The 14,243-nt window shown below is 43.6% G+C and overlaps 3 protein-coding genes across 3 annotated transcripts in view; 2 read left to right on the plus strand and 1 right to left on the minus strand.

Annotated features, from left to right (window-relative positions):
* The first annotated feature begins 4,590 nt into the window (after positions 1-4,590).
* CIROP (ciliated left-right organizer metallopeptidase) lies at positions 4,591-9,317 on the plus strand. Its single transcript, XM_077126680.1, has 14 exons — positions 4,591-4,888; positions 5,014-5,107; positions 5,199-5,250; positions 5,544-5,687; positions 6,002-6,127; positions 6,342-6,426; positions 6,568-6,713; positions 6,797-6,968; positions 7,164-7,233; positions 7,308-7,404; positions 7,512-7,784; positions 7,997-8,226; positions 8,408-8,587; positions 9,110-9,317. The coding sequence occupies exons 1-14, from the start codon at positions 4,591-4,593 to the stop codon at positions 9,315-9,317; spliced, it is 2,175 nt and encodes a 724-aa protein (XP_076982795.1).
* A 159-nt stretch (positions 9,318-9,476) lies between these two features.
* Positions 9,477-13,015, minus strand: C14H14orf119 (chromosome 14 C14orf119 homolog). Its single transcript, XM_077127198.1, has 2 exons — positions 12,296-13,015; positions 9,477-10,623 (listed from the first exon to the last, which is right to left on the minus strand). The coding sequence occupies exon 2, from the start codon at positions 10,620-10,622 to the stop codon at positions 10,194-10,196; it is 429 nt and encodes a 142-aa protein (XP_076983313.1). The 5' UTR covers position 10,623; positions 12,296-13,015; the 3' UTR covers positions 9,477-10,193.
* ACIN1 (apoptotic chromatin condensation inducer 1) overlaps positions 12,630-14,243 on the plus strand; it is a 32,604-nt gene continuing 30,990 nt past the window's right edge. Inside the window, 2 exon segments of the mRNA XM_077127199.1 lie at positions 12,630-12,782; positions 12,784-12,942. Of these exon segments, the coding sequence (XP_076983314.1) occupies positions 12,630-12,782; positions 12,784-12,942 (312 nt within the window).

The raw sequence follows: 14,243 nt of genomic DNA on the forward strand, positions 1-14,243 counted from the left end.
TTCCTTGAATTCAGGTGTGTGCACTAGTAGAGGAGTGGGTGCTTTTGAGGCAGAACAAAGTAAACAAGGTGGAAATCTTCCAGTCGGGTTTGGGAGTACCAAGTAACTCAACACAACAGATATAGTGTATTCATCCACAATAATCTTTGAAAACTTGTTGGTTTTTATTTAGTGTATTGTCTTTCATTATATTAAAAGAAACATGAGAGAAGATTTAAAATTAGTGCTGAAAGTTCCCTTCGGGGAATGGTGAGAAAGGGGGAAAATTCAACTTCCCCGAGTTGAATTCTTGATATTCTCACAAGCAGTGCAGACAACCAAAGCAATAGGCTGAGCCCCCAATCTTGGGGTTTGTTCATATGAAACTTAACCCCACAAAGGATAGGTCAAGCCTACTTAAAATTAGGCCTAAGAGTCACCCCCAAGAGAATCTCTTTTGTTGTTCAGATGTGGCCTCTCTCTCCAGTCAACACAACAAGCAAACTCACTGCCCTCCCCCTGTCTACGTGGGACATGACTCCCAGGGGTGTGGACCTTCCTGGCAACGTGGGACATAAATCCTAGAATGAGCTGAGACTCACCATCAAGGGATTGAGAAAATCTTCTCCACCAAAAGGGAGAAGAATGAGACAAAGTAAAGTGTCAATGGCTGAGAGATTCCAGAGTTGAGAGGTTATCCTTACGCATTAAATAGATATCACCTTGTTATTCAAGATGTTATGGAGAGGCTGGAGGGAACTGCCTGAAAATGTAGAGTTGTGTTCCAGTAGCCATGTTTATTGAAGATGATTGTATAACGATATACTTTAACAATGTGACTGTGTGATTGTGAAAACCTTGTGTCTGATGCTCCTTTTATCTACCTTATCAACAGACGAGTAAAACATAGGGAATAAAAATAAATAATAGGGGGAACAAATGTTAAAATAAATTTTGCAGATTGAAATGCTAGTGATCAATGAAAGGGGGGTAAGGGGTATGGTATGTGTGAATTTTTTTCTGTTGTCTTTTTATTTCTTTTTCTGAATTGATGCAAATGTTCTAAGAAATGATCATGATGATGAATATGCAACTATGTGATGATATTGTGAATTACTGATTATATATGTAGAAAGGAATGATCATATGTTAAGAATGTTTGTGTTTCTTTCTTGTCATTTTTTTAATTTAAAAATTAATTTTTAAAAATTTTTTTAATTAATGCTGAGATGAGTAAATGTTTTTAATTATTTGCATGGCCAAAAGCTTATGTCCTTTGTGTAATACCAGGTGAAAAGCATTCTTGTGAATCTTTTATTACTTAACAATAATGAAGTCAATTTCCATGTAGATTTAGAAGCAACTCCTACAAGATAAACTATTTATTTAGCAGAATTTCGGGAGGGAATTTTATCACATGCATCAAAGAATTCCAAATTACTTTATTATTTATTTGATGAAAATTCCAAGTGCAATTCTTTAATTCATCAAAAATTCAATGATACTGAGAAAAGCTTATTTTGAGAATAAAAGTCCAGCATTAATTCATTTCACAACAGGTGACTTTCAGGTTCAAGATTTTCTACATCAATGCCAACTCAATTGTCTAATTACTACTTGTAAAATTGCCATAAAGGAGTTTTTCTTCCTACCATTGAAATACATTTTAATAGTCATTAAATGTATTTACAAATAATACATAGTCAGAGAAAAAATATTTTACATTATGACTACCCTTTTTTTCTGAATCTTTATTGCTACAACTCGAATATGTCATCTCTAATAGTAAAAACAAATTGTCAGAAGATCAGGAAAATTATCTATTTGTTCTACATACCAACACAATTAGAACTTTATCCCTGACAATTATTCAGTATCATCATTTTCTTTAAAATTCTTTTCCTTATTTGAATTTTCTTAATGTTTATGCATTTTGAATCTCTGTTAAAGAATTTTATGATTTTCTGAAAAATTGTCTCATTATAGTTTATACTCTCCTTCACATCTTTGGGATAGAAAGGTACCTTTTGAAATTTACTACTTTGCACAATTTTATTTTATCTCATATTTACAGATATGCATTTTAATATCCTTTTACTATTCTCCATTTCTTGTATAATCACATCTTACTTTAAAACAGGGTCAGTTAACAGGCCTTTTATTTGAATGTTTAGGCCAATTATATATGTATATATATTGGCTTTTAAAAATGGGAACTTATTAACTTGCAAGTTTACAGTTCTAAGGCCATGAAAATGTCCAAACTAAGGCAACCAGGGAAAGACACCTTGATTCAAGAAAGGCCAGTGGGTCGAGAATACCCCTGCTGGCTGGAAAGGCATGTGGCAAAGTCTACTAGCTTTTACTCCAGGTTTTTCATTTCATAAGGATTCCCTCAGGGTATTCTTCTGCATCTCCAAAGATCTCAGGCTATGTGGGCTCTGTTGATTTCTAAAGCTTTTCCCAAAATGGTTCCCTTATAAGGGGCTCCAGTAAGCAACCCCACCTTGAATGGGGGTGACACATCTCCATGGAAAACATTTAATCAAAGGTTATCACCCACAATTGGGGGGGGGTGTCACATCTCCATGGAAACAATAAAAAAGATCCTGCCCAGCAATATTAAATGAGGATTAAAGGACATGGCTTTTCTGGGATACATAATAGCTTCAAACCAGCATACCCTTTCTTAATGACTCTTTGTACAAGGATCATAACTTTAAAGTGATTCATGCAAAAAATTATTCGTATTTGTAGTACTATTCAGTGAGATACATAGGCCAATTATATTTAAAAACATTATCCATATAGTATTTTCATTTTATGTCATATAATTTGAAATTCTGGTTCTTCTCTTGGCTCTTTTTTGGTTAATTTAATATTTAATATTAAAATTTATTCCATCTGTTGGATTTCTTAACTTCCTTGCATTATCTTGTTAGTGTTTTCTATAAGTGATAAAATCTGCATCCTTAAATTAAAAACATAATAATAAAATAAACAGTTTTCCACCAAGTTGAAAATTTATGTATACGTACTCTTTCCTTGACTTAGTATTTACCTTGAGCCAGCAACTGTTATCAATGCTTTACAAATATTCATTTACTCCTCATAATGACCTCATCAAACAAGAACAACCTTTTCAAGCAAGTGTAATTATCATCCCCGTTTTGTAGATGGGGAAACTAAGGCACCTGGCCAATTGCATGGCTACAAAGTAAAAGAGTCATTTTGCCGAAGTTTGGGTTCCAGCCACAGCTCTGGGACTTAAAGCTATAAGATTTAGCCTCCCTAGGAAGTCAACAGCCTTTCTCTAAACACCAATGGTTTCTCTAACTAATTAGCTATGTTGCCTTGAGACATGTCACTTCACCCTGACCTGCTTCTTCAAAAGTTAGATTATGGGGTTAGATTCTGCTCCTCACCCACACACTGTAAACTGGGCTCTAAGGGCCATGCCAAGTACTATGGATAAAAGACCAGAAGCAGGCCCGCCTTTAAGCAGCTCAAGAGGTGGAAGGAGAGCCAGTAAGCTGACGATTATAATAGAGGATGACAAGGGTTCTGTTAGGAGCTGGGAGAAGCCCCTCGATGATTGGTGCCCCTCCCCTCTGGCAGGTGTGAAAATTAGGGCATGAGGTGTAAAGAAAAGGCTCCCCAGAGTAATTACAGGAAGAGCAGGAATTAGCCAGGAAAACAGAAGGAGGGATATCCAGGCAGGGGAAACAGGATGTGAAAGCACAGCATGTGCCAAGAAAACAAAGAAAATTCCAAGGGTTCTGTAAGAACATCTTTGCATCTTTGCACATCTATTGACCTACATTTTTAGAGCATACTTTTTCTTCCCAGCATGCTTTCTATGAGGCACTACAGACCTTATACAACAGCATGCCACAAGAAGTGTCAGTCAACCACCATGTATTTGTTGAGCACTCACAGTGCCCTACACAGATGGAGAAAATGCTTCCAAGTCTTGCAATTTAGTTAGAGTCCATTCAGCCCAGATAAGCAGGGCCTGCATTGTACAAAAGTCTTGTTTGTCCATTTCAGAGGAGGTAGGCAGGCATCTATGAAGCAAAGAATGCCCCTCAACACACACACATTATGTTGACACCAGTTTTTTAGTTCCTGGAAGCTTCCAAGGTTTTCCACTCAAAAAGTCAAGGGGGCGGGCGGGGGGGGGCAGGCCACGTTGGCTCGGCAGGCAAGGACGCTTGTCTGCCATGCCAGAGGACCCGGGTTCGATTCCCGGTGCCTGCCCACGTTAAAAAAAGTCAAGGGGATTAGGGTGAGGGATGGAAGAGGGTTAGGAGAGGTTTCCATTGTGGATGAGGCAGGCACTTTTGGAAAGGTCACTCCAGGCCTCGGAAATAGCATTTCCCCTCCCTGCCAGCCCTCCACCACAGGCATCCTTGCAGTTCACATCCAACCTCCTGGCAGGGAACTGTATATTCAGTCAACAACACTCAAATATTGACAAAAATAAGCAAGAGTGGTAGGAGGCACATGGAGAGAGGGAGAGTAAAGAGAGGAAAGCCAGAAATAAGTGAGCCAGTGAAGAAGGGAGCAAAGGACAGGCTTCAGGGCTGGGGAAGGAGACACTGAAGGAGGATGTGGCTGCTGCTGCTGCTCCTGGGGGACGCCGCGAGCAGATGTCTACATGATGAGACACAGAAGTCTGTGAGCCTTCTCAGGCCTCCTTCATCCCAACTTTACCCCAACTTCCGCTCTTCCTTCCTCACCCTCCCTGAAAACCACGATCCTCAACCCCTTCGAATCCAAACCTGTTATATAGGAGACCTTGGATCCGAAGGAGTGTGGGATCCTGAGGAAGAAGGGATAAGAAGGCAAGCCCGAGCAATGGCTGCAGTGAAAGTGGCCATTCAACGACTCCAGGGTGTTCTGGCTGGTGAGTGAGAGAACAGAATGGGTCAGGGAGGGCTAAAGGGCAGAGAAGACCAGGGGAGGAAGACCAACACAGAAAACAAAATGCAACTCTAAGATGTTAAGGTGAAACTGACCTCTTGACTTAAGTTCCTCCAGTACAAGGACCCCTGCTTCTAAGTCGAGACCCTGCACAGTACTGCCATGCTGTCTGGGGAGACCCAGAGACCCCAAACCACCACAGGTGAGTTCATGTCATTGAGAATGTATTCAATACCTCTCCACTGATACCCACAAATGTCTCCAGCTCACCTACAGATATTCATTCTTGGCAGATGCAGCCTCTTGAACCCAGGATACAAAGGAGAGACTTGCCTGGGAGCAAAGGTGAAAATGACTTCTCAGACTTAGGAAACTGAAAATTTAGACCTCTCTAAGACTATGAGCATCAGAATTATTTAATGGGCTTCTTAGCAATGCACATTCTTAAACTCCTCTCCCCTCAATTTATTAAATCAGAGACTCAGTAGATGAAACACAGGAACAGATGTACTCTAATTAGCTGCCTAGATGATACTAAGGCAGACTAAAGAGACTCACTGTCCCCCTACACCCAGATAGGACTCAGTTTCCTATCTTCCAGCCCATCTACTAAGCTCGGTGCTCCATTTCCCTGCCAGGTCCCTGATGCCCATCTCCGTGGTTATGCCTTGTGGCCAGAGCAGGGTCCTCCACAACTGGTCCAGCCAGATGGGCCCGGGGTCCAAAATGCTGATTTTCTCCTCTATGTGAGAGTTGCCCACACTCCCAAGTGCCACCAGGAGGTGAGGTTCAAATCAAATACCTTTTCCCTGCTCTGCCTCTCTTAATCCAAAATCTCACGGGGAGAGGTAGGGAACACAGAAAGCACAGTTTTTATTAAATTGTGCTTATTTGGGATGACCTGGGTCATGCTGGTGAAGTTTGGGTGGGGGCAAAACAAACAAACAAACGAAAAAGAAACACAAGCTATCCCTTTATCCCACACCTACAGAGCTTTGTAGAATACCTTTGTCCTCCATCTTCAATAAGATTTTTTCTCTCTGTGTTATTCCACTTTCCTTCTTTCCTCTCCCTTCCTTGTCATGTCCCATTACAGCCCTCTGTCATAGCCTATGCTGCCTGCTGCCAGCTGGACTCAGAAGACAGGCCCCTTGCTGGTACCATTGTCTACTGTGCCCAACATCTCACCAGCCCCAGCCTCAGCCATAGTGACATTGTCATGGTGACTGTGCATGATGAATAGGGAGAAGCAAACAGGTTTGGGGAATGGGGAGGAATCTGTTCACTCAGCTTCTCATGAAATGGAAGAATTTACTGAGGATGAAACAGAAAGTGCCTCAAGCTCTAAGAGCTAGTTGGGTGGAGGAGCTATAAGGCGGATGGTCAATCCTGCCATAAATCCAGCCTTTCCTCACTTTGTAGTTGCTTGTCCTTAGGCCACGCTACATGAATTGCTCCATACCTTGGGATTCTCTGGACAGCTCTTCAAGAAGTGGCGGGATTGCCCCTCAGGACCCAGCGGTAAATGAAAGGAATGAGGGAGAGGCCTTTCCATATCAGTCAGCAGGGATCACTATCTCATGACTTCCTTCCTTCCAATTCTACTTCATGATTCCTAAGTTTCTTTCTCTTCATAATGCCTTCTCCCATTTCTGTACTCAGTTAGAGAGAACTGTTCTACAAGGCAACAAGTGACAAAGAGAGATGAGTGGGGACAGCTGCTTCTTACCACGCCAACTGTTAGCCATAGCCTGGCCAAACATTTGGGAGTACTAGGAGTTTCACTGGGCGTTCCCTTGGAGGAAGAGGTGAGAATGAGAACACGCTGGCTATTGGAAGAAAGAAGGGAATAGGCAGATAGGAACCCACTATCTGCTATTTCCTCTGGTAGGGCCCTCTGTCCTCACATTGGGAGGCCCGACTACTCCAGGGCTCTATAATGACTGCTATCTTTGATGGTGCCCAGCGCACTAGACTTGACCCAATCACTCTTGCTGCCTTCAAAGACTCAGGCTGGTATCAAGTCAATCACAGCGCTGCAGAGGAGTTGCTGTGGGGCCAGGGTGAGATATAAGGGAATAGAATTGCAAAGGGGAACATGTGACACAAGTCTTTTCAGGAGGAAGGGGGAGAGAGGTTGGAAGGGATTATCTGCTTAGGCTGCTAAAGTGTAATTAAAGCTGTAAACATAGCTGGTGCTGAGGAATGTTCAGGACTTCATTTGCTGAGGGCTCTTTGTTTCCTTATCACTCAAGCAGAATCTGGCCTGGAATTTGGGTTAGTGACCACATGTGGGACTGACTCCTCAGACTTCTTCTGTACTGGCAGGTGTGTGTGCTGAGGGGTGGGGACTCACCATCTGTCAGTCACTGTGGTGTCACTCTTCCAACCCTTCCACACAGTGGGCTGGGCTGCCACTACTTGCACCTGGACAAAGGACGCTGCTCTTCAGACCCCATGCTGGATGGCTGCCGCATGTACAAGCCCTTAGCAAAAGGGGTAAGCAGACTAGAGGGCAGAGAATGAAACTGAGTGGGCCTGGAGAGACGTCAATTTCTAAGGCATCTAGACACACATTATTCTCTTACCCTCTTCCTGCCCTTCAGAGTGAATGTTGGAAGAAGGAAAATGGATTCCCACCTGGGGCTGAAAATCCCCATGGAGAGATCTACCATTCTCAGAGTCGTTGCTTCCTTGCCAACCTCACTCCACAACTGCTCCCTGGGGACAAGACCAGCCATCTCTCTCAGAACCCATCCCTCAAGGAAGAGGAACTTACTGGTCGCTGCTACTTACATCAATGCACAGATAGGGGAGCATACAAGGTGCAGGTGAAGGGATCACCCTGGGTTCCATGTCTGCCAGGAAAGAGTATTCAGGTGGGTATCATAAGTGGGGTAGCTGTGGGAGATAGGCAAACAGCTTGAAAATGCTTATACAGTAGTGCTGTCAACTTGTCTTGATGTTCAATCATATTTTAAAAAGTATCTTTCAAGTTCACGATTCTGATCCAGAATATATTTTCCTTAGAGGGAGGGCTTGGGCAGGTAATTGAAGGATACTTTAAACCCTACTACATATTTGTGTGCAGGTACCTGGATACTCTGGTCTTCTCTTCTGTCCCTGGGGTCGGTTATGTCAGACTAATGAAAGTGCCAATGCTGTTACTTCCCCACCTGTGAGTCTTTCAACCCAAGGCCTGTTATTCCAGCTGGCTTTAGGATTAGCTGCACCCCGAGGATATACCCTGGAGACAGAACAGAGAGAGGAGCTGATAGAAGTAGTACTGCAGGCTCTGGGGAGCAGAGCAGGCACTAGCAGGTAAAGGATGGTTCCAGCTGATTATCTATACAATGAATCAGGGAAAATAAACCTGAGTTCTTTTCTTCATAACACTCCTCTGAAGAGATTTTATGTTCATCCCACTCCTAAGCCTGTACTTGTTTCATGAGCTACAGTCTTCCAGGTCTATTCTCTACTAAGAGATCAAATGTCCATTTAGGTGCTATTTCCACAGCCCATCGATTACCGCCAATCTGATGTTCACTGTGCATATGTGGAAGTCCCCTGGCTGCCAAGGGCCTTCGGTTGGTATGCTGCACAGGGCCTTGACATTGACTCTCCAAGAGAAGCCCATAGAAGTATATTATGGAGGAGTCAGCTTTACCACAGAATATGGCAAGTAAGATAATACCCCAAGTGGTTTTCTTTCAAATCCCTGAACCCAGCTATTTGAAATTGCACTTATTCATGTGTACATTGTCCTAGACAGGTCTGTGCATTTCAGAAAATAATCAAAATGCCTAACATGATTGACCTCAAGTCCATCACTGTGACAGCCTTCCCACCCCCATCCCATGATGGAGTTCCCCCACCCTAGACCGTAGGGATCCAAGAGTTCCCTTTCTTAAGCACTACCCAGACATCTTGTCTACCTAGTTAGGCCCCATAGTCTGACTCTTCCCTTAAACTACTTCCTTTCCTGCCAAGTTAGGTCTCCTTTCCCCAATTTGTGGCTATAAGACTTGGATTTTGGTCTTGTTTCTACTTTCAAGTTCTAGAGTCCCTCTTAATGATTTGTTCAGCTGAATGCTTGAATGATGCAGGGTTTCATGAGTTCTACATATTTATAAAAAAGGTAAAGGCCTCTACCTCCTAAGCCTAAGCACTATTTCAGGTCAAATAATACCTTCTACGTTTATAGGTTGCTGGCTACCCCGGACCCTAATCTCTCCAGGATGCATCTAAGTCTGCCTGCAGGACTCTGCCTATTGATGCTTATCTCTGTGTATGTACTGGGAACTGTGGCCTATCAGAAACGAGCTACCCTTCAGGTGGGACCATCTCCCTCTTATCATTCGCAAGTGCTCCAAGGCAGAAGAGGCTCAGCTGGAGGAATAAGGGAGGTTTGATGTCACCCAGAACATGACAAGGGTTAGGATAGAGGATTATTTCTTAACAACTGGGTGGGAAGTCTATCTAATGACTACATTTTTAAGTTCAACTTTCCTCTGAATACCTTTTTTCCCAAATAACTTTCTACTAGTCTTTCAAGAAAAAAAGGTAGACACTTACAGTTCTGAAAATCTATTTATTTTGGTACAAAAAAAACAATATAACTCCAGTCCATAAAGAGGTTTTCATTTTATTATAGGGCAAAGTCAGAGAATAAGAACACCAAGGATATCATGTTTTAGAAAAAGAGTTACTATTTGGATTCAAACAAACATCAATGGAACAGTAACTAATTATCTCCTGATTTTCCATAATTTTAATAAATCATCACTGGGAATGCTAATGGTTGTGATGTCACATAGTTATGCCAGAATCTGGTAAGGGTGGTGAAACCAGCCATCTGAATCAAGCTAAACTATAAAATTACGATATTTCTTATTACCCTTATTCTCTCATTGCTGGGATAGAAGGGTTCTACTTTATATCTCTCATGCGCCTGTGGCAGGGCAAAACTTGCATTACAATACTACTGTTACTTAGCGTTGCAAAAGCCGCCATCAAATTTTTGGGTGTTTGACATTTCTTGGAAAGCAGCAAGCTTAGAGGCACACTGATGATCTAGATTTTCTTAGATGGAAAACATGTACAATAGGAGTTTAGCTGATTTGCTATTAACTTTAAAATAACCATGCTCATGTTGTTGAGCGAGTTCAGTCAGATTATCAGGTTACATATCCAAATCTTTAAATGGCACAACTTGAACTGTGTTCTCATTGTAAGGTCATGGCCTCAACTCCATCAGCTGTGGTTGTCTTCTCTGATTTTAATGCCTATCAGTCCTTCCCAGCTGTAGCAGCCACTGCTTGGTAAAACTTTGCCACAAATTCTGGTTCACTGATCTCCAGTTGCTTGACAAATTCATTGCGCTCCTCCTCAGCCCAACCTCGAAACCACTGATCCCAAAGACGTAACTGGCACTCAAAGATACAAGGTGGTCGGTTTGCCCCAGACACACTAAGTTGCTCCAGACCATCCAGCAGAGGCTGTAATTTTCCTGGCACTGCCTTAGCTACCAAGTCCTGTAGGAAACGTTCACGCTGGGGACCTGACCAACTGGCAAACCAGTGCAGAATACACTTAATCTCCTGGGAAGTGATGTAAGACATTGGGAGAGGGGAAGTGTTAGTGATACTGTCTGGTACTGAGGGTAAGGGAGAGGGCAAGGATAGCAGCAGCGAAGAGGAAGATGAGTCCACTGGCATCCTGAAACATAAAAGCACTGTTACACACAATCTGGATAAAGTAACCAAAATACCACTTCCCAGTAACAGGGAGCTGAATCTAGCCGGACATTCAGTCAGCAGTGCTACTGAGAAAATTACTTTTCATCAATCCAATTTACAGCAAAATGGGTCCTTTCTCTTTAGGTTATTATCCAACTACCTTAGAGAAGTCACCCAAGAAAAACATCATGTCCTACTTGCCAACCTTTCTCTTTTTATCAAATCCATTACTCTCCCTTATCACTGCCTTTCTCAGCCATTCTTTTAAAGACTCTAAAGATAACCAACATAGTTTTTGCTCCTTCTCTCCCTCATACTTCTATGTTCCAGGCTGAGTAAAGAAAAAAAAAGAAGAAAAAGAAACAATTATTAACGTTGATCCAAAGTGCAAAAAGGTACCCATTTTAAATCTAGTTTATACTACATTAGTGCCTAGATCCTAATCATTCGGGAGCTATAGACAGTGAAAAAAAAAAGAAAGAAAGAAAAAAAAATCACGTGTGATCAAAGAATCTTCTTTGCAATGTGCATATAGCCTCTAAAATGAGGCAAGAACTTCATAACATCCACTATCTCCTTATATTTCTTGTAATTAAAGAGCACAGTAAGGGCCTCACCCAAAATAAAGTAACCTCGTAAGAAAACAAGAACTCAGATGTTTATTCAGGACTCTGAAAAATCAGTTTGGTTAGTCTGGTGGCCTAGGGATCAGACAAGTGTATTATAATGTTGTATTTATGTATGACAATTAATGCCTTTGAACAATTTTCTCTTATATTTAATATAATACCTATTTATCCCTGCCAGGGGATAAATAGGTATTATATTAAACATCAGTGCATCCCTGATATTATATTAAACATCAGTGATGTTTATTATATTAAACATCAGTGATCAGTGCATCAGTGATGCCACTGATTTTGGGTCACTAAAGCAAATGGAAAGTTGGCCAACTTGGACTTGAATGGTTTTCAGGTCCCATGGTTTGAATCTAATAATCTACAACTTACGTTATTACTGTTTGTGTTTTTTCTCCTCCAAGTTGGATGATATGTAAGGACAAAGAAAGGGAACCCTACATCAGTACCAAAATAGTCCAGGGCGGTTGCCTTTTTCACAGTGACCCTATAAGGAGCAGTTCCTCCGAAAAGAATTTTATTCTCTTATTCAAGGAAAGTGAGAACGCTTCCAAAGTCTTGCCACACGACTTTCACGGCAAAACTTAAGTTCAGTGATAATAAATTATTTCACAGTTAGTGTGAGTTCCAAAATTAGTTATCTCGTCGCTTCTGCTCCTGCCCATTTGACAGACTTCAGTACACACTTAATTTACTTTAGTGCAGAAGCGTTTGCCCTTAGAAGACGTGGACGAGGTTTATATTCGCTTTCGCTTAGCTAACGTAGGTAGCTAACTGATGTTCAAACACTTGAGTCCACAGACCGGTACTGCTTCTTGCCCACTTGTAAGGCCACGGGCCCTGGAATTCCGAGACCCCCAAAGAGCAATACAGCCTTAGATGGGAGTGGCGGGGGCTCAGAGGACCGGGGCGCGGCAGCTGTTGCCATTAAGGGAAGAGAAAGCTTGCGCTATTCGGGTAACCTGCCAACTCTGAGTCAGACCCGACCCAGAGAGAAGCTTCTACTCGGCTTACCTCCTGTCTCTCTCAGAGGACACCCGGAGATCGTCACAAGAGTCCTTAGACTCCAACTACCACCGCCGCTTCCATATTTCCAGAAAACCCTAAGTAGGTCCAGCCGGGCAGCCCACGCACTTCCGGTCCCTGATCAGCCCGAAACACCCAAGGGCCTCAGCGTCTCCGCCCGAAGACCGGAGATAGCCGAATATCTCCGATTTTGGTTATGTAGAGTCGAGGGCTTCCGAATAGATTCGACTCAAGTCTCGGTCAGGCGAAGATAACCGAGCCCAGAAGGCTGTGTAAGGGAGGGGGGAGATGCTGGGAGGATAGAAAGAACCGATTGGTGCCGATGTGGAAACGGAAATAGCCGAGAAGTTCCGGAGGAACCCGGGGAATTTTGAGTGGTAAGCGAGGAGTTGACTATGGCAGTGGGCGGGGTCCGCTCGGTACGGTCGAAGGGCGTTGGCGGAAATTACCGAAGATGCCCGAAGCCGTCGGGACGGGACCCGAGTACCTCACGCAAGATGGCGGAGCTGGAGGAGGTGACTCTGGACGGGAAGCCTCTTCAGGCGCTGCGGGTGACCGACCTGAAGGCCGCACTGGAGCAGCGAGGCCTAGCCAAGAGCGGGCAGAAGAGTGCCCTGGTCAAGCGGCTTAAAGGGGTGAGGAGACGGCGTTGCCGGAGTGTCGGAGGGGAGCGGACCCGGTAGAGACGAGTCTCTGCCGCGGCGCAGGCGCAGTGCCCGGGCTCCGCGCGAGCTCGCTCAGGCCGCCAGCGCGAGCCTCGGGATCCGCGCGCACGGTGGTTGGTGAGGCTCACGCTGGAACAGAGATCGCGCCGGTTCCCGCCTTAACGGCAGTGGCGCGAGCCCAAAATGGGAGGGTGCGCGCTACTCTCTCGGAGTGTCTTAAGCTCCTTCCTTTTCCCCCCACCCCCTCCTTGTTTGTGTCTGTGGTTTCGGCGCATGCGCTGCAGAAAGAGTTAAATCCCAGTACAACCACCGGCGTTGTTGGCCTGAGGGGGGGCGGGTTGAGCTTGGTGGGAGTTAGGAATTGAGTCGGGCGCAGGGGTCGATGGGGTTGATATTTTGTCCGGAAGAATAGGATTAGGGTAGAGTAAAATGTCTGCTGGATTAGGTTAGGAGGTGAGATGAAGAGAAACCTTGATGTGAAGGCGCTTGGTTAGGGATGGGTATGTAATTTATAGGGGATCCAGAAGCAGTTTGAGTGGATAAGAGTTTGGTGAATATTGGTGTCAGAAGTGAGGCAGGTTGGTATACGTTGGGGTTTTGAATCTGCTTGAGTAGTTTAGGGTCGGGTTGTCCTGAGGTAGATAAGTGGATTGTTAGGTGTAGGTTTGGAGGGAAGATGAGTATGTCCGGGTTTTAATTGGGATTAATTCGGATACGTGGCAGGTAGTTCAGATTAGGGTTGGGTTGGCTCAAGGATCGAGCTGGCAGACCGTTGCTTTAAAGAGACTGACGGTTTCTTTTTGTGTGTGTGAATTGAGTCAGACCACAGCTTACAGGGCCTGTGCTTATTTGTTCTGTCCTTCTCTTTGAAATTTTTATAAATTTGATAAATCTGTATGCCACTCTGCTGGAAGCTGTACAAGTGCCTTCCAGTAGTTCTAGTCCGGGGTATCTGTTTCACCAAGTAATTTAGTAAAATCCAAAGCCAGGAGCCCCGTGTTGGTTGGGTTTTTTTGTTGTTGTCGTTTTTCCCCATGTTGGTTTTGTATGGAAGAGATTTTTATGTGTTCGACCAGATTTAGAAAGCAGAGTAGTCAAAAGTACAGACGATATAGGGATTCTAGTACTGATTCTGTCAGTCACTGATTTTATGACATAGCCAGGTCACTGATTCTCTTCTGTACCTGCATTTTACATCTGTACATGGCTACCTTTAAGGGTCTTCTGAATATGAATGAGTACATTGTCAGGAAAGGGCTTTTTAGGTCCCT

The sequence above is a fragment of the Tamandua tetradactyla genome, chromosome 14 (genome assembly GCF_023851605.1).
Source record: "Tamandua tetradactyla isolate mTamTet1 chromosome 14, mTamTet1.pri, whole genome shotgun sequence".
In the NCBI taxonomy this organism is placed as follows: domain Eukaryota; kingdom Metazoa; phylum Chordata; class Mammalia; order Pilosa; family Myrmecophagidae; genus Tamandua; species Tamandua tetradactyla.

What these genes read in the sequence shown, in the direction of transcription:
- C14H14orf119 (XM_077127198.1), bottom strand. Translation starts at nt 10,622, where the DNA reads ATGCCAGTGGACTCATCTTCCTCTTCGCTGCTGCTATCCTTGCCCTCT.
- CIROP (XM_077126680.1), top strand. Translation starts at nt 4,591, where the DNA reads ATGTGGCTGCTGCTGCTGCTCCTGGGGGACGCCGCGAGCAGATGTCTA. An exon ending in GAGACCCCAAACCACCACAG is followed by an intron (nt 5,108 to 5,198) that starts GTGAGTTCATGT and finishes CATTCTTGGCAG; the next exon opens with ATGCAGCCTCTTGAACCCAG. An exon ending in GGAGTTGCTGTGGGGCCAGG is followed by an intron (nt 6,969 to 7,163) that starts GTGAGATATAAG and finishes TCACTCAAGCAG; the next exon opens with AATCTGGCCTGGAATTTGGG.